General features: G+C 42.5%; 1 protein-coding gene across 1 annotated transcript in view; it reads left to right on the top strand.

The window, feature by feature from the left end:
- septin12.L (septin 12 L homeolog) overlaps positions 1 to 22,930 on the top strand; it is an 87,599-nt gene that overhangs the window by 27,524 nt on the left and 37,145 nt on the right. The window contains exon 2 of the mRNA XM_018236683.2: positions 19,492 to 21,099. Within this exon, the coding sequence (XP_018092172.1) occupies positions 19,492 to 21,099 (1,608 nt within the window). The remainder of the gene's footprint in view (positions 1 to 19,491; positions 21,100 to 22,930) is intronic.

A 22,930-nucleotide genomic window follows, 5' to 3' on the forward strand; every position in this document is an offset into this window, starting at 1 on the left:
AAGAGCACTTTGTTTTCCAAAGTTGCCCGAACTTTCCTCGTGAGGCATGGTTTCCCACTGCTATCCGACCATAGATAGTTCTGCTCTGAATATGATTGGACCTAGTGGCAGGAAAACCTGTTTTGAAAATGAAGTGGCAGCCAAGGCAAACAGTATGTCCATTCTTACTTGTATAAACTCAAAAACAATAAGACGGAATGTTCTGAGCACACAATTAGCTGTGACCCCGATCCATATTGTATGGAAAAAGTTAACAGCCCGGCTGTGTGGAGAGTCTTCCAATAGGAGACCAGAAGATGCTTCATGCTTTGTAGACCAGGAAGATGTTTCTTTCCAGCAGCACATGCTGAATTTCAGATACAAATGTAAATGTATGAAATCTTTTTTTAACTCTATATGTGTTCTCTTGTGATCATGGAAAGGAACAACTGAATTGTAAGGGTTTGTGTGGTAAAAAGGGATTTCTACAGAGCAAGGATTGTACCTGTATGCATACACTTAGGGGGTTATTTATCAAAATTCTTCTCATGTTTTAAATAAAAAAAGTCCAACTAAACTAGCATCCACGATTTAATATTATTTATCATTAAAAAAACACGAGAAAAATCGGATCGGAAAAAATTAGACTTTTCAGATTGTCGAGCGAAAAATCTGAATCCGAAAAGTCACAAGTTTTCATACAAATCGAAGGATTTGTATGAAAACCAGTGCAGACCATAATATCTTCGAATTGTAAATAGGACCTCTGCCATCGACGATTACAGGACCTCGACAGGTTGAAGATGGAGTGTTCGGATTCTGACTTTTTGCAACCTTGGTGTATAATGAATCTCGAAAAAATTGAGGTTTTTCCGCACTAAAGATTCGGATTCTATAAAAAAATCTCAAATTTTTCAAGTTTTTGCATTCGGACTTTAATAAATAACCCCCTTAAAGATAAGCTTGTTTGGTGAAGTTAGTGGGTGAGCAGATTGTATAGTGGGCCTGTGCAGACCAAATTTTCAGATTTGACGCCTGAAAAGTCACACGTTTTCGTGAAATAGAAGGGAAAGCCTGAAATATTCAGATTATCATAAAAAACCCAGACTCAGACAGAATATAGTCGAATTGCAAATAGAACCTCTGCCATTGACTTCAAAAAAAATGTATGGAAAAAAAACCTACATTTTTTTAAGTTTTTGCTTCGGACTTTAATAAATAACACCCTTAAAGATCAGCTTGTTTGGTGAAGTTGGCAGGTGAGCAGATTGTATAGTGGGCCTATGCAGACCCATGGGCAGGGTCAGAACTAGGGGTAGGCAGAAGAGGTACATGTCTCAGATGCAACAGTTAAGGGGGTGTAGGGGATGGAGTAGCTGACTTGCGGATAAATGTGGGTGGGCAGGGGCTTCAGCAGCTGCCATGTAGGGGGTTGGGTGGCAACATTGTGCACCTTGAGTGCCAATATCACTTGGCCCAGCTTTGCGCATCAGGGGATAAACACATCAGCTGTTTGACATGGTCCTCCATATCAGGACCATAAAAGGATTTTCTAACCTGCCTGACAGGTACATAAACTAATAAGATGTTGACTCTGGAGGGGCCAATCGCCAAATTATATTGGTCATATCCGGTCAACCAGATTTTCACTCTTGCTCTCAGATCTCTTTTGTTAGTACTTGGTTCAGCTTAGAAGAAGAGATGCTAGATAGGGTTAATGTCTTCTACCCTTAATAGTGGCCACAAGACATACTGCACACAAGACATACTGCAGACTGCACTGGTTTCATTACGTGTTTTACCAGATTTAAATGGATGCTAGTGAGGTATTTTAATGCATGAACTGCTATGGTGCCTCTTTTTGGTGCTCTGGGAAAGCTCAGCAGGTCTATCTCTGCAAGACGTGATTGGTGATAGACATAATGTTCCACATAGCACAGAAGGTGTTGAGCTTGCACACGGGGCTCTAACTGAAACAATTAACCTGACAATATTTCAAGCTGTCATAACTGACAGGATTTGGATTAATTCACCAATTTAAAAGAACAAGGAACCCTGAAGGCTTTGGCCCGATGTCAGTCTTGATTGTAGGAGACCAAATATGTGTCAATCATTGTGGATGGGTTGAGAGTCCTGCCCATGTGAAGCGTAGACAGCTAACATCTGCGGGGCATATGGACGGCAATGCTTGGGCGCAGTAATGTTAATGTACCTACTAGTTCCACTTGCATAATTATGTTCTCATAGCAATATTGGCAACTGTGGTTGGTTGCTAGGTTACCCGATACCAATATTTACATCTGTGGATGGGTGCTGTGTTATCCTGTGGTACTCCTAACAACTTTTCAGCGGATTTGCAATTCCTCTTCTAATATTGTTATGTTCCTGAAGCTACTGGGCCCCAAGGCAAAATCATTTTAAGACCCCCCCCCCCAAAATATACTTTTACCGTGGGGCCCAGCAGCTTCAGGAACATAACAATACCTTGCACTGGTTATAATGAGATCTTACAGTTGTACACTGATATTGAGGGTGCAGGTATGCTAATATTAATAGAAGAGTTGCAAATTTGCTGAAAAGTTGTTAGGGACACCACATGATAACACAGCACCCATCAACAGATGTAAATATTAGTATCAGATAGCCTAGCAACCAACCACAGTTGTCTATATTGCTATGAGAGCAAGGACATCATCACATGATAACTCAGCAACCAACCACAGTGGTCTATATTGCTAAAAGAGCCAGGACATTGCCACATGGTATCCTAGCAACCAACCACAGCTGTGCACATTGTAAACAAGTTAAAGGAATGCACCACAGATACTCAGCAACCAACCACGGTTGGGGTACGCTGTTGGTTTACTACACGTGTCCGGTTTAGCACCTGTTAGTAAACCAGCCCGTGTTCAAGTGTAACCTTCATTTAATGTATCTTGATAATGGAATATGTTTAGGAAACAGGCAGTAACAAGTTAAAACAATGCATGACCCCTCTGCTTCACGGGTGACATTAGCTCACTGCAAAAACTCTGTTTTTTTCGTTTTTATGAAATAATAATTCATTACTTGATGAATGAGGTTATTTGGAAGAGAGACAGAGAATGAGATCATAGCATCCAGTTAATGAAAGAGCTGAGAATGTGTTGCGAGTAATAAAACGGGATAAGAGGGGCTGCCGTGACCTCACACCCCTCCCCGTGTTTGGGTTTAGGTAGCGCCACATACATTTCATAACCTAAAGATACAGCTTTTCTACAATTCTCTGTTTTCAATGCGCCGTGTCTGCTTGTTCTGCTTCAGGGCCTATTTCCCCGACAATCACTGCACTAACGCTTTCAGACGATTGCAGAAGATGTCAATGTGTGCCAATATCGGTAACTTATAATATCCTTATATTTTACAAGAGGGGGTACTTTATTGACTATATAATTTACAGCAGGGTAGTCCAACCTGCAGCCTGAGGGCCACATGCGGCCCAGGATGGATATGAATGCGGCCCAGCTCGAACTTCTGCCAATCCAGGAAACGTCATGTTGCAATGTCACGCACAGAGAGCGTATGTACGCGGTCGCTAATTGTGTGCATGTGTGCTTTAAATTTTACGTGGGGTGTGCGGTGTGTGTGGCTTCCTAGAGCAGGAAAAGCAGTTAAAAAGCATTCTTCAGCGGTATCGCCCGCAATGCCAGGGATATATGCAGCGCCTACATTTGTGAGCAACTTTTTTCAAGAATGAACACACTAAGAGTAAAATCAGAACCAAATTATTTGATGAGCACCTTGAGAATTCACTGAGAATTGCAACTACTTTCAACCAGATATTGATACATTAGTTTCTCAAAAACAATGTCAACCATTAGGTTTACGATACCCTCTTTTCCTTTACTTTTACAATAAAATAAATCAAAAGTTAGCATTAGTGTTAGTGTGTATTTCGAGTGTGGCCCCAGAACATTTTTCTTCTTCCAATGTGGCCCAGGGAAGCCAAAAGGTTGGACATCCTTGATTTACAGGATATTCATGGCTCTTGTGTAATATAATATATATATATATATATTTAAAAAAGAACCGCACTCCCAGTTTAGTGCAAAATACATTTTTTTGCACTAAACTAAGTCCTGGGAGGTTTAACCAGCACCCAGGCAGTGGATTTTTGAGTGCACCAGCATATAGTTGGGTATATATATATATATACCTATATATACATATATATATATATATATATATATATATATATATATATATATTATCCAGAACACTCTGAATTATGGAAAGGCCATCTTCCATAGACTCCATTATAAAGTGATTAACGTACCCCCTCTTGTACATTATTAGGATATTATAAGTTACTGAGGAGTTTCATGACCATATAAAAACTAGGCCGAAGGTTTTTTTTTATACAGGTCATAAAACTCTGAGGTAACTTCTTATATCCTTATATTTTGCAACAGGGGGTACTTTTTTATTATAATACACAAGTTTCAGTGAGTCATGGGACAGAAATGATATCACTACTCACCATTTATAATTGATGACATCAGAACTCACCATTTAGAAGGATATAATTTACAAGCTATTCATGGCTTTTGTGTATCGTAATAAAATAATCCACATTTTAAAAAATTATTTGTTTTTTCTCTGTAACAAAAAAACAGTACCTTGTACTTGATTCAAACCATGATATAATTATTCCTTATTGGAGGCAATACCAGCTTATTGGGTTTATTTAATGTTTTCATGATTTTTTTAGTAGACTTAAGGTGCGAAGATCCAAATTATGGAAAGATCTGTTATCCAGAAAACCCCAAGTTCCGAGCATTCTGGATAACAGGTCCCATACCTGTATATACTTTGATTCTTCACTGAAACTATTGCAGTTACTCATTTTATTTGTATTTGTAACGGCCACGACTGGGGGTAAATTGCCCCAATGCCATTGCTCATAACCACCATTCAGACCTTTGCTTGCATTTACTAACTGGAATACTGATCCAAACTAACTGCTGATGGGCAACTGTACCTGTATTATTTGTAAATGAGCCTTCATGTAATATTGTCCATTTGTATTTGTCTAATGTCAATATTAAAAGGTTGCTTTTCCCTCTCTAGCTTCTATAAAGCTGCCTCAACTACATACCATTTGAGGTCTGTAATAAAAAGTTTTCTATAGGTCCAGTCATCTATAGCAGCAGGTGGCATTTACTGGTCACCTGTTCAAATGCAAACAGTGTATTGGTTGCTATAGTACGACACCTGGGCAAACTGTGCATTTTATTACACATGGAGTATTGTCTCTTGAACTGGCTGCCCCTATCACTTCCCATATGCATTCTAACCAGACCCTAGTTGAATTTTGTAAATTTCCCAAGAGTCTTTTTATAAAGAACCTTTGGTATTCTATTCCTTGCACTCATTTCTTCAATGTATGCAAGGCCTGTCATATTGTACCTGACCTGCTGAAGGTCTCTTCTCTGTTGAATTTCTAGAACCCCCCAGATGGGTAATATGTGGCCCTCGGTGACTTTAAGAGTGAACCTGGGAATTGTAGTCTGACAGTTGTAGTCTGGGAACTCTGAGTTTTTCGCAGATACCTAGAATATGTACTGCTACCTGCAAATTAGCCCGGACATTGAAAGGCAAAGATTTTTGTAACCCAAATCCTTTCTGACGTCTCTGCAGTTCCTTTTCCATCCCCCGTGGCGAGACTGGGTGCGCAGGGCAGGATAATAACCGCTCTGGAATTTCTCTAACATTCCTTCCCCAGTCAGGTAAAATCTCCAAACAAAAGCAGAATGGATTTTGCATTCAGCCGTAATTGCCTCTGTAATTTTTGGAGTTCCATGCATAAATTCTCACAGTAACAATGATTTCTTATTGAAATGAACCTGTTTACAGCAGCAGCTGGAACTTATTAACCCCTTGCTGGGGGGGGGCTTATTTCAGAAGGTGACACAAGATTGAATACATGAAAATTGGGGGGGGGGGTTATCATTATCCAGGGATGAAGACCAATTAGAAGATGCCCTTTGCTTTGTAAGAAGGCATATGCTCTATATGAGGATATGACTATGAAGATTGTTGTTGTTTTGTCTCCCCAATGTATAGATATGTGCACTCCTCACTACACTGGACTGCGTATACCACATTGCTTTGTTTTTATTTAGGCGTTGGATCCTTTGGGTGTACCAGTTTTTCTCTCTGTGTGTTGCTAGGTTTGGAAAACAGAGGGACGTGGTGTTTGTTAAAAATCCGACACTCCAGCTACATATGGGATGACTATGTTTCACCTACTATGTGTCTCCAGGCAATGTGGTATCCGCATTCCAGTTTAGCCAGGACTGCACTGATCTATACATTGGGGAGACAAAACAACTGCTCACCAAGCGAATGACTCAGCATAGGAGGGCGAACTCTACAGGGCAAGACTCAGCTGTCTTTATACCCCTAAAAGACAGGGGACACTCCTTTGAAGATACAGTAGCAATGTCCAAATCTTGGATAAAGAAGACCGTTGGTTTGAAAGAGGTGTGAAAGATCGATTTATGTCAAGGTGGAGAAACTATCCCTGAACAGAGCCGGGGGCCTTCAACACCACCTGTCTGCTACATACAATGCTGTTCTAACATCTGTAGTTTCAGAACACTTCACACATAATACTCTCTGGGAAGAGACTGTGACTGTTGGATAGCAGGTATAGTAGGGAGAGATGGTGTCTATAGTAACAGTGGGATAATAGTCTCTGGGAAGGGAGTGTGACTGTGGGATAGCAGGTATAGTAGGGAGAGATGGTGTCTATAGCAACAGTGGGATAATAGTCTCTGGGAAGAGAGTGTGACTGTGGGATAGCAGGTATAGTAGGGAGACATGGTGTCTATAGTAACAGTGGGATAATAGTCTCTGGGAAGGGAATGTGACTGTGGGATAACAGGTATAGTAGGGAGAGATGGTGCCTATAGTAACAGTGGATAATGGTCTCTGGGAAGGGAGTGTGACTGTGGGATAGCAGGTATAGTAGGGAGAGATGGTGTCTATAGTAACAGTGGGATAATAGTCTCTGGGAAGGGAGTGTGACTGTGGGATAGCAGGTATAGTAGGGAGAGATGGTGCCTATAGTAACAGTGGGATAATAGTCTCTGGGAAGGGAGTGTGACTGTGGGATAACAGGTATAGTAGGGAGAGATGGTGCCTATATTAACAGTGGGATAATAGTCTCAAGGAAGGGAGTGTGGCTGTGGGATAGCAGGTATGGTAGGGAGAGATGGTGTATATAGTAACATATATAGTAACAGTGGGGATATTAGTATATGGGCATTGAGTTTGGGGACTGTGAGGTGAATGTCAAAAAAATATGTACCTGTGTGACATAGACAGTGTTTGTACCGGACCAGAGAATGGAAATGACTCCTTTTAGAGTGCTGGGTTTATGACTGGGTGTACAAGCTGAAACATGATGGTTTGCCCTGCCCTAGAGGGAAAATTTGATGCATTTTGAACAGTTTACCTTTGTGATTTAATTGTCACAGGAATAATCCCCATTTTGACCGTGCATCAACTGGAAAATGCAGAAGGCACCTTTAAAGGAGATACATTCAATTGTATGAAGAAAATAAAGATGGGCTTTGGGCTTGCAAGTGCAGGAACATCAATTGTCCCCACAGGGGCCTGTCAAGCCCATGCCTTCTGTGAGTTACTGTACCAGGCAACTGTTTAGCCCTTGGGAATAGCATTTGGTGAGGCAGAGGATGTCAGATAAAGTTACTGCACAATTGAAGGTGTGAAAAACAACACCAACAAGTGAAGAGGGTCACTTAATGACTGTTAATCATCTATTGTCTCCTACGGCACAGGGAGAGGTCAGTGTTCTGGATCTGACCAAAATGCTGCCACATATTTAGCTCCTTGGGGAGGCAGTAATATTTCATCAAGTTAAAAGAAAAAAAGAAGGGTGTACAGTTTAAACTAAACTTCTTAAAACAAACATATAGAAGTAAAAATATAAATTTTTAGATGAAAAGTAAACCCTTGGCATGTAGACAAATCCCACAAACAGCCCTGATCTCTGAAGTTTGACAAGCTTCCCTGTTTGGTCATGTCACTTCCTGTCCCTGTCAGTGTGCATGGTCCTAGTTAGCAATCAACGGCAGGAAGTGATGCGTCCAGACATGGCAGCCACCAACGCCACTGCCTATCTCTGCTGTATTGGTCAGATACGGAGGGAGCAGGATGGTTGGAGCTGCATTTCAGAAGGGGTAGGGGGCCTATGTTTACAAGACAGGTTTAATACTCCTTTAAGGTAATTTCTGGGTGGATTTTTTCCATGGGCTTTAGTTTCCTAAACCAAATGGCAGGGACTGATGTAGGCTATATGAAGGCTAACAATTGTCACAGGAATATCCCACATTTGACTTGAATCACACTGTACTGGTTTGTGTCTACCCAAAAAAATTCACTAGGGGTTAAATGTACCAGTAATGTACGTTTCCTATCAGGGTTTTTCCTTTTAAGTCAATGGGAGGCAGCAGGGGGCAGTTTACCCGGGGCGGCTTTTCCTGTTAGGGGGGGGGACGGGAACAGTGACCTTCCTACAGAAATAACAATAGAAATCTTTATTGAAGGTGAGTCAGTGGACTTTCTGTTGAAAGTACATGTGAATGGAGGAAGTTGTTTAAAGGGGTTGTTGACCTTTAAATGAACAATTAGTATGATGTAGAGAGCACTATTCTGAGACAATTTGCAATTGGCATTCATTTTTTATTATTTGTGGTTTTAGAGTCATTTAGCTTTTTTGCATTCAGCAGCTCTCCAGTTTGCAATCTCAGTACTCTGGTTGCTAGGGTACAAATTACTCTAGCAACCATGCATTGATTTGAATAAGAGACTGGAATATGTATAGGAGAAACATCAATAGAAAGACGAGTAATAAAAAGTAGCAATAACAATACATTTGTAGCCTTACAGAGCATTTGTTTTTTAATGGGGTCACTGACCCCCATTTGAAAGCTGGAAAGAGTCAGAAGAAAAAGGCAAATAATTAAAAAACGATAAACAAAAATAAATGTCAATAAAGGCCAACTAAAAAGTTGCTCAGAGTTAGCCATTCTATAACATGCTTAAAGAAACCATTCCTTTAAATGCCATATATTGTAATTATCTTATGAAAAAGGATAGAAAGGCTCATTAGGGCAGAGACACACCGTCAGATTCAGGGAGATTAGTTGCCCGGGCGACTAATCTCCCCGAACTGCCTTCCCGCACTCGCAGCACTTTGTTTTCCGAATTCGGCCGACTTCGGAAAGACAAAGCGCTTTAAGTGCCATCCTAAAGGCGATTTACATTCTAGCTGTCGGGAAGGCAGAGGAGCCAGTTCGGGGAGATTAGTCGTCCGAAGAAGAGGAGATTTGTCGCCAGGCGACTAATTTTGACGAATATGAATGTCTCTGCACTAAGGTTTGGACTGGGGACGTATGACTTGATTTATGGACTTTTCTGGTACAGACAAGACTGAATGCAAACACAGTGACGAGCCCCTGACATCCTTTTCTTCTCCTGAGCCACAGAAAGAGCCGGGCTAATAAGTCAGTGGGGGGCCGTGATAGTTACATAAATAATCAGCTGGAGTTGGCCCCCCTTGTGAGAGACAATCTGATAAGAATGAGGAGATGAAGGAACAGATGGGAAGAAGAAACATAATGAAGGGGGGGGGGGGGTCTGGGACTGGATTATTCACAGGCGCCAAATGGTCAGGGGAGAGTTTGGGATTTTAGGCCTATGTATTTTTTTCACAGCACCAAACTTCAGGGCAGGGGTGCCCAAAAGGTATTTTGGGATCTACCAGTAGACCTTTAGCTGGTGATCAGTAGATCTCAAGACACTGTCAACAAACAGCTTGTCTAAAAGACCCTCCTGTTTCATGCTTTTCATTCAGATTTTTTATTAAGTTAATTTTACATAACAAATTATTGTTTGTTAGATATAACAATATACATTTTATAATAAATCAATATTTAAGTAATATTTTCCATGGAACAAAATACTAACAATGCTTTTATGGATGTAGAACATAATAGAACATCATCACTCCTGCTCCAGGGCAAATGTGTAAAGGTGGCCATAGACGTAGAGATCTGCTCGTTTGGCGATGTTGCCAAACGAGCGGATCTCTCCCCCTGATATGCCCACATTGAATGGATCCGATAGGGGTGGTCGTATTGCGCACGGCGTTTTTTTAACCTGCCAGATCGAGATCTGGCCGACTTTCGGCCAGATATCGATCAGGGAAGCCCGTCGGATGGCCCCACACACAGGCCAATAAGCTGCCGACTCGGTCTGTCTGCAGCTTTTATCGGCCTGTGTATGGGGGCCTTTACATAGAGCAGTGGTCCTCAAACTGTTGGACTGGTCAATCTATTTACTATCCTAGTCAGTGTCAGACTGGAGGGTCGGAGGCCTACTGGGGGTTCCGCAACACCGCTCCTCCAGGCCCCCCTGCCTCAGCCTCAACCCCCCTACAAGCCCCCCAGCTTCCATCCCACCCCCTCCTCTGGTCGCCAAAACATACCTGTTCTCTAGTTTCAGGCCGGGGTGGAGGGGTGATCAGGGGGCATCACGGACAGTAGACAAGTGTAGGTGTGGGTAAGCGGGCCCCACCGGGTTTTTACCTGGTGTCCTGCAGTCCCAGTCTGATCCTGCTCCTAGAGACACCTAAAAGCTTATCTAGAAGAGCAATTAGGGTGGGATATGGAGTTGAAGTCTTCTCCCCCCAACCAGTTGCTCTAAGGGCAGAGACACACACTCAGATTCAGGGAGATCAGTCCCCCAGCGACAAATCTCATCTTCAGGGCGACTAATCTCTCCAAACTGCCTCCCGTCTGCTAGAATGTAAATAGAATGTAAAGTTGCCTCACGAGGAAACTTCAGCCGACTTCAGAAAATGAAGCGATCCGAGTGACATCCCGTCTAGATTCTAGCCAACGGGAGGCAGTTCAGGGAGATTAGTCGCCCTGAAGAAGAGGAGATTTATCACCAGGCGACTAAATCTCCCCGAATCTGAGTGTGTGGGTTTGCAGTCCATTCTGCTATAAAATAGCTAGTTCGAAGTAAGTTTTCAAGTGGTCTTCATTATTTATTTTTTTAATTTTTTTAATTATTTGCCTTATTCTACTGACTCTTTTCAACTTTCAAATGGGGTTCACTGACCCCATCTTAAAAACAAATGCTCTGTAAAGCTGGCCATAGATGTAAAGATTTTTAAAAAATCTTTTAGTTATCGTTAGACCAAGCTTATGTTGCAATGATCGTTTAAATGTACGATTTGTCCAAAAGACCATTTCAAGCGATATTGCCAGTAAAACTGAGAGGAGCTGCTTGCTTGGCCCTGCAAACAATTGGACAATAGATTTTACTGTGACCGATGAAAATCTTTTAACCTGGCCGATCAATTTTCTGACAGATGTCGGATGAAAAATCGTTAGATGCATGATCGTTCAATTCCCACTAACCTCACGATTATTTGACAGATTGGTCTGAAATCGGTCGTTCACCTAAGAAAAATCTTTGCGTCTATAGGGACTTTTAGGCTACAAATGTATTGTTGTTGCTACTTTTTATTACTCATCTTTCTATTCAGGCCTCTCCTATTCATATTCCAGTCTCTTATTCAAATCCGTGCATGGTTGCTAGGGGAATTTGTATCCTAGCAACCAGATTGCTGAAATTGTAAACCGGAGAGCTGCTGAATAAAAAGGTAAATAACTCAAAATCTTAAATAATAAAAAATTTAGACCAATTGCAAATTGTCTCAGAATATCACTCTCTGCATCATTCTAAGTTAACTCAAAGGAGACACACTAGGTACAGGGATCTCCTTCAGTTCTTGCTTTCTCCTCCTGCATTTTTTCCCTCATTTATATAAAAAAAATGGTGGTGAGTGACCTCCTTTTATCAGGGCGTTACTGAATGAGTCACATGTGAGTCATGTATTCTTGGGCCTGATTGATTATCTGCAATTGCACTGATTATTTGCTTTCTAGAGACTGTCCACAGGGCTCATTTACAATGCCCCATGCAGTGTGAACCATCCTCCTTTTTTTTTTTTTTTTTTTTTTGCACTTTGCCCATTGCATGGAGCATTGCCCCTTACTGCTTTTGTGACCCTTCATGTCTCCGTCGGCTTTGTAATTGCTAGAAACTCATATCACTATCATATTTTTGTATTCATGGTAGAGATCTCAAAATTCCCACTCTCTGTTTCATGTTAAGCTATAACTCCCAGCAGCCTTGCATCCAAAGGTGCTGGGCGTTGTAGTTCAACAACAGCTGGAGGTCCATAGCTTGGGATATTTGAACTTTTTTTGACTGTTGAGGGCTCATGTTATTCCTTTAAGTGCCCGGGGCCCTATTCTCTGTACCACCAGCCCTGAGGAGTCCCAGGATAGCGGCTTTGTGCCAAACGTATAATTAACTTGTTTCTTTTACCCTTTTCAAATAACTTAACAGGGTCTAATAAGGTCAGTCGTAACCTGCTCCTTCCTTTTGCTGTTATTAAGTATCCCACATATGGAAGCCAGGGAAAGGGGGGGGCAGCTGACTGACCATATGTCCAACATCCTAGGGGCTTTCAGGATGGTCTACAAACTGGGGGGGGGGATCATCCCTTAAAGGAACAGTAACACCAAAATATAAGTGTTTTAGAGCAATGACAATATAATGTACTGGTGCCCTACACTGGTAAAACTGGTGTATTTGCTTTAGAAAGACTACAATACTTTATAAAAACAAGCTGCTGTGTAGCCATGGGGCAGACATTCAAGCACAGGATCCACAGTAGATAACAGATAAGTACTACTATAGTTTATATAAACAAGCTGCTGTGTAGCCATGGGGGCAGCCATTTAAGCACAGGATACACAGTAGGTAACAGATAAGTACTACTATAGTTTATATAAACAAGCTGCTGTGTAGCCATGGGGCAGACATTCAAGCACGAGATACACAGTAGATAACAGATAAGTACTACTATAGTTTATATAAACAAGCTGCTGTGTAGTCATGGGGGCAGCCACTCAAGCACAGGATCCACAGTAGATAACAGATAAGTACTACTATAGTTTATATAAACAAGCTGCTGTGTAGCCTTGGCGCAGACATTCAAGCACGGGATACACAGTAGATAACAGATAAGTACTACTATAGTTTATATAAACAAGCTGCTGTGTAGCCATGGCGCAGACATTCAAGCACAGGATACACAGTAGATAACAGATAAGTACTACTATAGTTTATATAAACAAGCTGCTGTGTAGCCATGGGGGCAGCCATTCAAGCACAGGATACACAGTAGATAACAGATAAGTACTACTATAGAATTTATAAAGCCATGGGGTAGCCATTCAAAGCTGAAAAAGGAGAAAGGCACATGATACAAGGCAAAAAACTGATAAATTATGTAGTATACAATGGGATTCTACAGAAAGTATCTGTTATCTACTGTGTGTCCTGTGCTTGAATGGCTGCCCCATGGCTACACAGCAGCTTGTTTATATAAACTATAGTAGTACTTATCTGTTACCTACTGTGTATCCTGTGCTTGAATGGCTGCCCCATGGCTACACAGCAGCTTGTTTATATAAACTATAGTTGTGTTTCTGAAGCAAATAAGGTTTACCAGTGAAGGGCAACACTGCATTATATTGTCATTTTTTGATGTTACTGTTCCTTTAAGTAGTTAGTAGCAGGGTAGCCTGCAGTGCTGCATCCTGGTAACCCACTGCCAGTTAAAAAGGCTCAAGTAGGAGCCACATGGTGGCAACATTATAACCCTATAGTGGCAATAATAACTGTGGATTTAAAGATTTAGTGTCCTAAGTCAAAAGGTTTAAAGTTCTCCATGGTGTCTTGGTGGTCCTGACCTGTAGCAAGTTCATTGGATGGTCCTGCTGGGAAAGTACTGACCTGCTCCTCCCACCCCCCCCCCAAAGAGCAAGTTATTGGAGAAAGCTGCAGGCTAATGAAAACCTTCTGATATGTCCATTGGCCACCTTGGGGACCAAATCACCACCCTTAGAGTTATGGTTTGCAGGGGATTGGAGAAACTTTGATTCATGGCAACCAATCAAAAGTAGTAGAAACAAAAATCAATGGCCCTTTGCATGTATTGGGCCCTTCAGATCTGGGGCTGCCCTAAACCATGACGCACAGTGGAGGTTACAACCACATTTAATCAAAGTATTAAAAAAAGACCCTTATTGCACCTTCTTATTCTTGGTTGAGGGATGCACTGCACATTAAAGGGGTTGTTCACCCTTAAATTAACTTTCAGTATGATGTAGAGAGGGATATTCTAAAACAATTTGCATTTGGTTTTTTATTTTTTACTATTTGCATTTTTTGAGTTATTTAGCTTTCTATTCAGCAGCTCTCCAGTTTGCAATTTCAGCCATCTGGTTGCTAGGATCCAAATTCCCCTAGCAACCATGCATTGATATGAATAAGAGACTGGAATATGAATGGGAGAGCCCTGAATGGAAAGACAAGTAATAAAAATAACAATAACAAAACATTTGTAGCCTTACAGAGCATTTGTTTTTTAGATGGGGTCAGTGACCCCCATTTGAAAGCTGGAAAGAGTCAGAAGAAGAAGGCAAATGATTAAAAAACTATAAAAAAATAAATAATAAAAACCAGTTGAAAAGTTTCTTACAATGCACCATTCTATAACATGCTAAGGGCACATGCTCAGATTCGGGGAGAATTAGTCGCCCGGCGATCGTCTTTTCTTCGGGCGATTAATCTCCCCAAACTGGCTCTTGTCGGCTAGAATGTAAATCGCCCGGTGGGCAATCGGTGCACTCTGTTTTCCGAAGTTGCCTCTCGAGGAAACTTTGGGTGACTTCGTAAAATAAAGCGCTCAGAGTGCCATCCCGCTGGCTATTTACCTTTTAGCCGGCTGGAGGCAGTTTGGGGAGATTAGTCGCCCCGAAGAAGAGACGATCGCCGGGCAACTAATTACTCTAGCAACCATGCACTGATTTGAGTAAGAGACTGGAATATGAATAGGAGAGGGACTAAACAGAAAGATTAGTAATAAAAAGTAGCAATAACAATGCATTTGTAGCCTTACAGAGCATTTGTTTTTAGATGGGGTCAGTGACCCCAAAATAACATAACACTGCAGGGGGTGCCTGCTTAGATGGAGCATCTTGACCAGGGCATTGCCTGTTGAAATGGGTCACCATGAGGACCATCAGTGTAATGTTTAACGTGTCCCTCACTGCTCCTAAACTTGTGATACTGATGCTTTTGTTGAGCAAGCAATATGGCTGCTCCTGCTCACATGTAGAAATGGGAATATCTAGAAGTGGCAGCACTGTTTCTTTATTTGGAGCAGTGTCCCCAAGAGCTTCAGCCGGTTGGGTGGGTGTCATTAGATCACATCAGGGAACACTGGGGGTCATTTATCAACACTGGGCAAATTTTCCCATGGGCAATAACCCATGGCAACCAATCAGATTGTTGCATTCATTGTTCTACTTGCAGCTGGCTTGAAAAGGCTAATCATTATTGGTTGCCATGGGAAACTGCCCATGGGCAACTTTGCTCAGTGTTGATAAATGAGTGAAACTGCGGTGACAGCTTTCAGCAGCTCCCATTGATATTGGGAAGTGTGCAGAAGTCATGGCATGGGAGATTCTCCACCGAAAACATTTACTAGTGATGTCGCTAATGATGTCATGATGTCACAAGGCTTTTCTGCCCATGGACAAATCTAGCTTGCTCCTGTAATTAAAGCCCGTTCTCCACATTAAATGGGATGCAATAGGGGAACAGAGCGCCAACTTGTGGAGTGGGGGGGTGGCAAGTCTCACAGATGTGGGAGGCCTTGAATGTGAAAAGAATGAAATATATAGAACATATCTAGAACATAAATTGAGAGTAAAGTGCGAGTTACAAAGCAGCCACTTGTAGTATTACTATTCTATAACCCCAAATCTCAGACACAATGGGGAGAATGTTGTGGGACTTGCGCACTAAACGGAATTCTGCTTGGTTTGTAGCATGCTAGCAAAGGGGTTAACACTTTAGGACCTCTGTATTCTGAGCCTAAATCTCAGTTGTTGATTCCTGGAGAGACCTGGCAGCCATATGTCTTTGTTACCCCCAAGGCACACAGTTTTGGGCTCTTGCATTCAATTGACTCATTTCATCTTTTTTTTGCTTCCGGAGCTGCTTGGAGTCTAATTTCTCACCAAGCCCATCCTGCGCTCATTAGGAGCTCGCTCTATTTAACCCCACTGCTGCCGGAGGCCAGATGTTCTTACAGAAAAGAAGGCTTGTCTTAAGGTGCCCATACATGTAGAGATCGCTAAACGAGCGGATCTCTCTCCAATATGCCTACATCCGATATCGCGGATCGTGGATCCGATACAGACGGTCAGATCGCGGGACCGCATAGCCACACAGATGCGACCGCAATCCAACAGGATTTTTTAACCTGCCAATCAAGATCTGCCTGACTTTCTGCCAGATATCGATCGGGGAAGCCCGTTGGATGGCCCCACACACAGGCCAATTAGCTGCCCACTCAGTCTGAATCGGCAGCTTTTATCGCCCGTGTATGGGAGCCTTTACAAATGGCACGTCAGGTCTATATCAACATTTTCCAAACTTTCAAGATGACATTGCAGGATTTTGGTCCTAGTCTGACCTCCATCCAGCTGTCATAGGGTTAATGTAGTACTATATTTCCCTTTCTACTGAGGCAGTTGAAGAGATTTGCCACTTAAAAACAGCTGGAGAGCGGTGGGATGGCACTTGGCCAGTCGAATCTCACACCTAGAGATGAAAGTGTTTTTGTCGGAGTGCAGACAGCAAACAGGCTGAGGGTGATGAGAGATGTGCCCTGTGCGGCCAACAGAGAGAGCTTTAAGGGTTTGTGACTGCTCGTGTAGATGGTGGAGAATGGAGCTAGTCATACATGTATCAGGGCAGTCATACGTGTTCTTATGCACCATTAGTGCACTAGTGTCAGGGCCGGACTAGGAGGAAAAAGCAGCCCTGGCAAAAGTATCGAAGCAGCCCATGTATTCATGCGCATGCAAAGCATGATATATATTTCCAACTCCAAGGTTAACTAGAACTTGTGTTTATTAATAGATACAGTATTTTAAGATTCCATTACCATAAAATCTCCAGCAATATTATACATCCTATGTGCTAGAACTGGCCCCTGTAGCAAATATTTTACCGTAGTTTCTATCGCAACGGTATTTTTAGTGGATGGACAAATCGTACATTTAAACAACCGTTTCAAAATAATCGTGGTCTCACGATAACAAAAAGATCTTTTAAAGATCTTTACATCTATGTCCAGCTTTAACTGTGGCTGGCTGTTATTGACAGCTTATTTACATATTTAAGACAGACCTAATTTTCATTTTTAGGTGAGCGGCCCATTTACATTTTAAAGCAAGCGGCCCAACGGGCACTTGCCCGATCCCAGAGATTGCCAGTCCAGGCCTGGCTAGTGTAATGCTCCTCTTCAGTTCCAGCTGTTCCAGTTCTAGGACTGGCACATAGATAGTGCCTTGAGTTTTTATTCACAATTACAGTGTCACTGTGCAAGGTTTGGCTCCGAGACCCTCCAAAGAGAAAACCTTATATGGAATTAATTTCATAAGGATGATGTGTGTGGGAGCATAAAATCTTGGCACGTGCTAAGAAATCGCACTTGCAGGGGTTGAAGGAGCCTTGAATCCTAAAAATTAATGTGTAATAATGCATCTTAGACGATTGCTAATCAGCCATGCAACATGTGGATTTAATTGGGGTATGCTTTTAATGGGATGGTATAGCATTTATCCCCCCCCCCCCTTATCATTATATGGGAGGTTTAACTTCAAGCTTAATTTAAGCTCCATTAAGCATTCAGCGGTGAGCATTATCATGGGCATCACGTCTGCTGTGCATATGGCTAATCCTCAATACAAAATCCATTCTTGGGCGCCACAGAGGTGCTTCCTGTGGAAAGCATGTGCCTTAGGCATGAACTGAGCCAGTCATCTCTTCACTGAAAACTCAAACTGCCATAACTGGAGGATTATAGAGGCTACTGCAGGCTGAACAAATCAGCGTCTTTATCCTACAGTTGTCAAATGAAAGCCTCATGACGAACAAGTAGCCTACCCGCCTCTAGTGTAACAAATAAGTGTATTAGAAGTCTGCAAGGAGGCTCCTGACCATGAAAATGGCCAAGGAAGAAGCAGGTTGTAAAACGCAGAGGTAACTTCTAATATCCATGAGTTGCATTATTTCATGCAATACACAATTGTCAGCATTAATATTGGGGATAACTAGGGGCAATAATAAGCAACAATTATAGCAGGGGTCCCCAACCTTTTTTACCCGTGAGCAACATTCAGATGTAAAAATAGTTGGGGAGCAGCACAAGCATGGTTGGACATTTGGTAGTCCCTATGTAGACTGGCAGCCTACAGGAGCGTCTGTTTGGCAGCACCCTGGTTTTTATGCAACCAAAACTTGACTCAAAGCCTGGAATTCAAAAATAATCACCTGCTTTGAGGCCACTGGGAGCAACACCCAAGAGGTTGGTGAGCAACATGTTGGGGATCACTGGCTTATAGGATATATATTACAGGTTATCTGTGGCTGATGTGTATTACATTTATCTTTTATCATGCTTACCTACGTGGCTCTTTGGTTAATCTGGGCGATATAAATATCCTTTGGAGGGCTGAACTAGACCAGGGATTATGCACCTTATTTTTCCTTTTCTGTCTTTCCTTCAGCTTTTATCCCTATTTTGTCTTTTTCCATCCAGTTTTTTTTCTCTCATACACTTTCTTCTCTTAGATCCTGTTGTTTTCTGTCATTGATCATATTGGTATATTTCGGGGGTGCCCAAAATTAGATGGGGATCTACCAGTAGACCTTTAGCTGGTGATCAGTAGATCTCAAGACACTGTCAACAAACAGCTTGTCTATATCACCCTCCTGTTTCATGCTTTTCAAAAATTCAGATATTTATTATGTTAAGGTTACATAAGAAATGGGTGTTTGTGAAATATAACATTATGCATTTTCTCATAAATCAATATTTAAGTAATATTTTCCATGGAACAGAATTCTAACAATGCTTTTATGGATGTAGATCATAATGGGACATCATCACTAAAAGTCCTGGTATAAGCATAGAAGGCCATTTGGTTGTGTGATTGACTGCTGGTCTCATGGAGGGCAAGTCTGACTACATATAGCCAACTTACAACAAAACAGAGTTCCTCCTGGTGGCTAAATTACTGTTGCCTTCATGCTTTCATAGTTAGTAGATGAGTAGAACATAGTAATAAAGCCAATATTATAGATTAAGAATAGGTTAGATATGAGCATTTCACTCTGATGTGTTAGTACGTCCCCTTTATTGCATGTATGGAAGGTATAATTATCAAGCTGCCAATTATTATCAATGCCTGATTTATTTTCTCTTTCTTACAACAGCCCTGAAAAGGTCCTTTGATATAGAGGATGTAGATGACACTCCTGTTTTCTCACCAACATCTCCCCTCACCTCACCCTTCAGTCCCAGCCAAGCTGGCATTATACGGACAAGCAATGGGGACAATAGAATATCTTCTGGTCGGCAACAACCTGTCTACCAGTCACGTATCAGCATCAGTTCCAGTCCTGCCCAAAGTCCAGTTCTCAAGACCCGAATTACTAGTAGCTTGTCCTTTAACCATGGAACCATGCAGATGGCCAGAAGCAATGGAAGCACAGGGCAAAGCCTTAACAGAGTTTCTTCCTTCCAAACGCGACTCAACCCAAGTGGGTTTTCTTCCTCTGGTCATGGCAGTGACAGCGAGAGCCTCCACAGCTCCACTTCCAGCTTGGAGTGCCCACCTGCTACAAAACCTTTTCATCAGCTGCGTACACAGACCGCACTTGATCAGCATGACTCTGTGATGACCGTCAACAATACTTTGAGCCCAGTACTAAAAAAGTTCTCTTCCCATGGCAGCGTTTTTCATTCAGAAGTTGAAAGACCTGGGGTTCGACTGGTACCTGTGACAACCAACAACCACAGCTCTCTCCCTTCTCTGGACCTTCATATTGCTGAGGACAATGTCCCAGATCTGGTGCCATCTCCAGATGCAGGATATCCACCCTCAGAGGGATGGAGCTCTCCTACCCCAGATTACAAGAGGCCACTCTCAAGAGGAACCAAACCAATCAGTAGGGAGCCATCATTTTCCTCTTCTTCATCCTCTTCCTCACCACCTACTGATGCTCCAATCAACTGCAGTTTGAGATATTCACCATCACCATCTCCGGTCTTTGGTCCATTGCAACCAGCCACTCTTCAGAAAGTTCCAGGTAGCCTTCAAGGTTCAATAGTCAAGCCTTCTAATGGATCTGCTCCTGAACAGGTAACAAGACCATTACCAAGGACACAACTAAGAGTCAATCTACATGGTAATTCAGGCCAAGTTCCACAAGGAACAAAGGAGAAAACAGAAGCAATTTCCAAGGGTCACTCCCAAATGCCGTCTTTTGGAAGACCTCCGGCTGAGAGAATAACGCCAACTTCTCAGAGATCACAGTTCGCTGGCTCTCGGTTTTCTTCACAGTCACTCCCCCGAGAAACAGATCTGAGCCAACCTGGGAAAAAAACAGAGGTATCATCTGATAGACTCAGATCCATGATGCAGAGAGCCCACTCTTTTGGTAATTCAGATAGAGTCCCGCTTCAGAATTCAAATGTCCAGACCAACACAGCTAATGAAAAGTCGTTGCTTTGCATAGCAGATTGTGAACCCAATGTCAAGGATGCTGCTTCACATGGAAAGAAGTCTTTCCCTACAAGGCTACCAGGGTACGGGCCTTCAGCATCTATCTCCTGCCAGCAGGAAGTCGTACAAACCCAGAGAGTCATAGAAGAATCTAGAAATGGAGTGTCTCCTCATAACTACTTTTTACAGAATGAGCCTCAAAGTGATGTATCAGTGGAGAGTCATAGGGAAGAATCTGTTGAGGAGACTCCTGTCTCCAGATTTGCTGAAGAGTCTGGTCAAGCAAAGCTGCAGATCTCAGATTCCAGAGTAGATGGTAAGAACACGAATAACTAACTATGCTGTTCTTTGATAGTTTTATTATTAGATGATGACAGTAACTGGTATAGCATTGGTCATGTACATGAACACAAAGGGAATGGTTTTTATTACGTAATGGTGCTAATGATTGAAAGCTCCAGTAGGGTTGCCACCTGGCCTATCCTCCAACCATCCACGGAGGGATGTAGTAGAGCCTATGTTAAGTGTGCCCATGGGCTTAGGTCTGATGGGGAATATATAGTCATGTGATTTTGACTGTAACTTCCTGCACTTTGTTTGGCCAGTGAACCCAGAATCATGGTCACCAACAGCAAGTCAGCAGACGTGCCAATTGACCAAGCTGAGTCATTGAGGGCAAACACACTCAGATGTAATATTAAGTGTTTTACTAAAGGCTCCAACCCATCATTTTATCTATAAGTGTCACATGATACAACTAAACCGGTAAATCAAAACGCAGTTGCACGCAAGGAAAATTATATAATTCAAGGCAGAACGGCTTTGATGCCAGGAACTCCTCACGTAACCTCTATGTTATTGTAGCCTCTTTCTCATCCGTACCAGGAAATCCCCTAGTGTTACAAATTCCGATTAAGTTGGATGAAGAACATCAAGGCTCTGACAAGGGAAAATTGTAGCAAAAGAGGCCCACTGGCTGCAAACATTCACAGTTTGAAAGCCATCATGTTATTGGTTGTTATGGGTTATTAGACTTGACTGTTATTCCCTTACCTGCAAGTTTAAGTCCCCCACAAATGAAATGCTGGGGAAAAATACTTTCCATACACATCAATAGGTATTGATAGTGGGTGGGAGTGGACGTGCCTGGACCTGCCTGTTTAGAGAACAACACTTGGATGTTCTCCCGGGCTTTGGGAAAGGAAGGACTAAGGAAGGGAGGGTGAGGGTTCATTTTTTGCCTCTATTTCGGCTCATCTGTCGCCTCCCCTCCCCACCAAGCTTGGCACAAGAAGGCATCCCCCTGCCTCGGTGTGTCTCCTGAGCCTGTGAGTGGGAGGAAGGCCTCGGGAGCTGGAGGGGAGGAGGATGGTGGGCTGCGTGCCAAGATGCTTTTAAACAGATTTTATTCTTCTTCTACCTGAGAAACAGATGTTCCCAGAGAAAGAGAGTGGAGCAGAGTGGGGCACAGGGGAAAGGGACAGGCAGGAACCCTGCAGCACACAAAGCAGGCCCCTATCAGGTACTCCTGAAGTGAGAGTGCTCAGTCATGGCACAGGTTTCCTTACTGACTTGGCCTGAGTTTGTTGGGACTGAGCCTCAGTTGAGGCAGTTGTGCAGTTCCAGCACATTACAGTGAACGATAGACACACGTTTAGCACAAGACACTGCTTGAAAAATGTATACACGTATTTTGGGCAAATACAAAAATGGCTACCTAATAATTCACTACTTGGGGGAGCAGACATACTGCTAAAGGCAATCACTTCTTGTGGGGTTAACACACTTTTAGAGGCAATTTGTTCTTGTGGGGCAGATTTACTGGTGGAGGTAATAACTCGTTGCCTGTGGGGCTGATATACTGCTGAAGGCAATTAGTTCTTGAGGGGCAGGTACGCAGCTGGAGGCAATTACAAACTGCCTGTGGGGCTGACATACTGCTAAATGCAATTACTTACTGCCTGTGGGGCTGAAATACTGCTAGAGGCAATTATATACTGCCTGTGGGGCTGACATACTGATAGAGGCAATTACATACTGGCTGTGGGGCTGAAATACTGCTAAATGCAATTACATACTGCCTGTGGGGCTGAAATACTGCTAGAGGCAATTATATACTGCCTGTGGGGCTGAAATACTGCTAGAGG

The sequence above is a fragment of the Xenopus laevis genome, chromosome 9_10L, assembly GCF_017654675.1.
Source record: "Xenopus laevis strain J_2021 chromosome 9_10L, Xenopus_laevis_v10.1, whole genome shotgun sequence".
In the NCBI taxonomy this organism is placed as follows: domain Eukaryota; kingdom Metazoa; phylum Chordata; class Amphibia; order Anura; family Pipidae; genus Xenopus; species Xenopus laevis.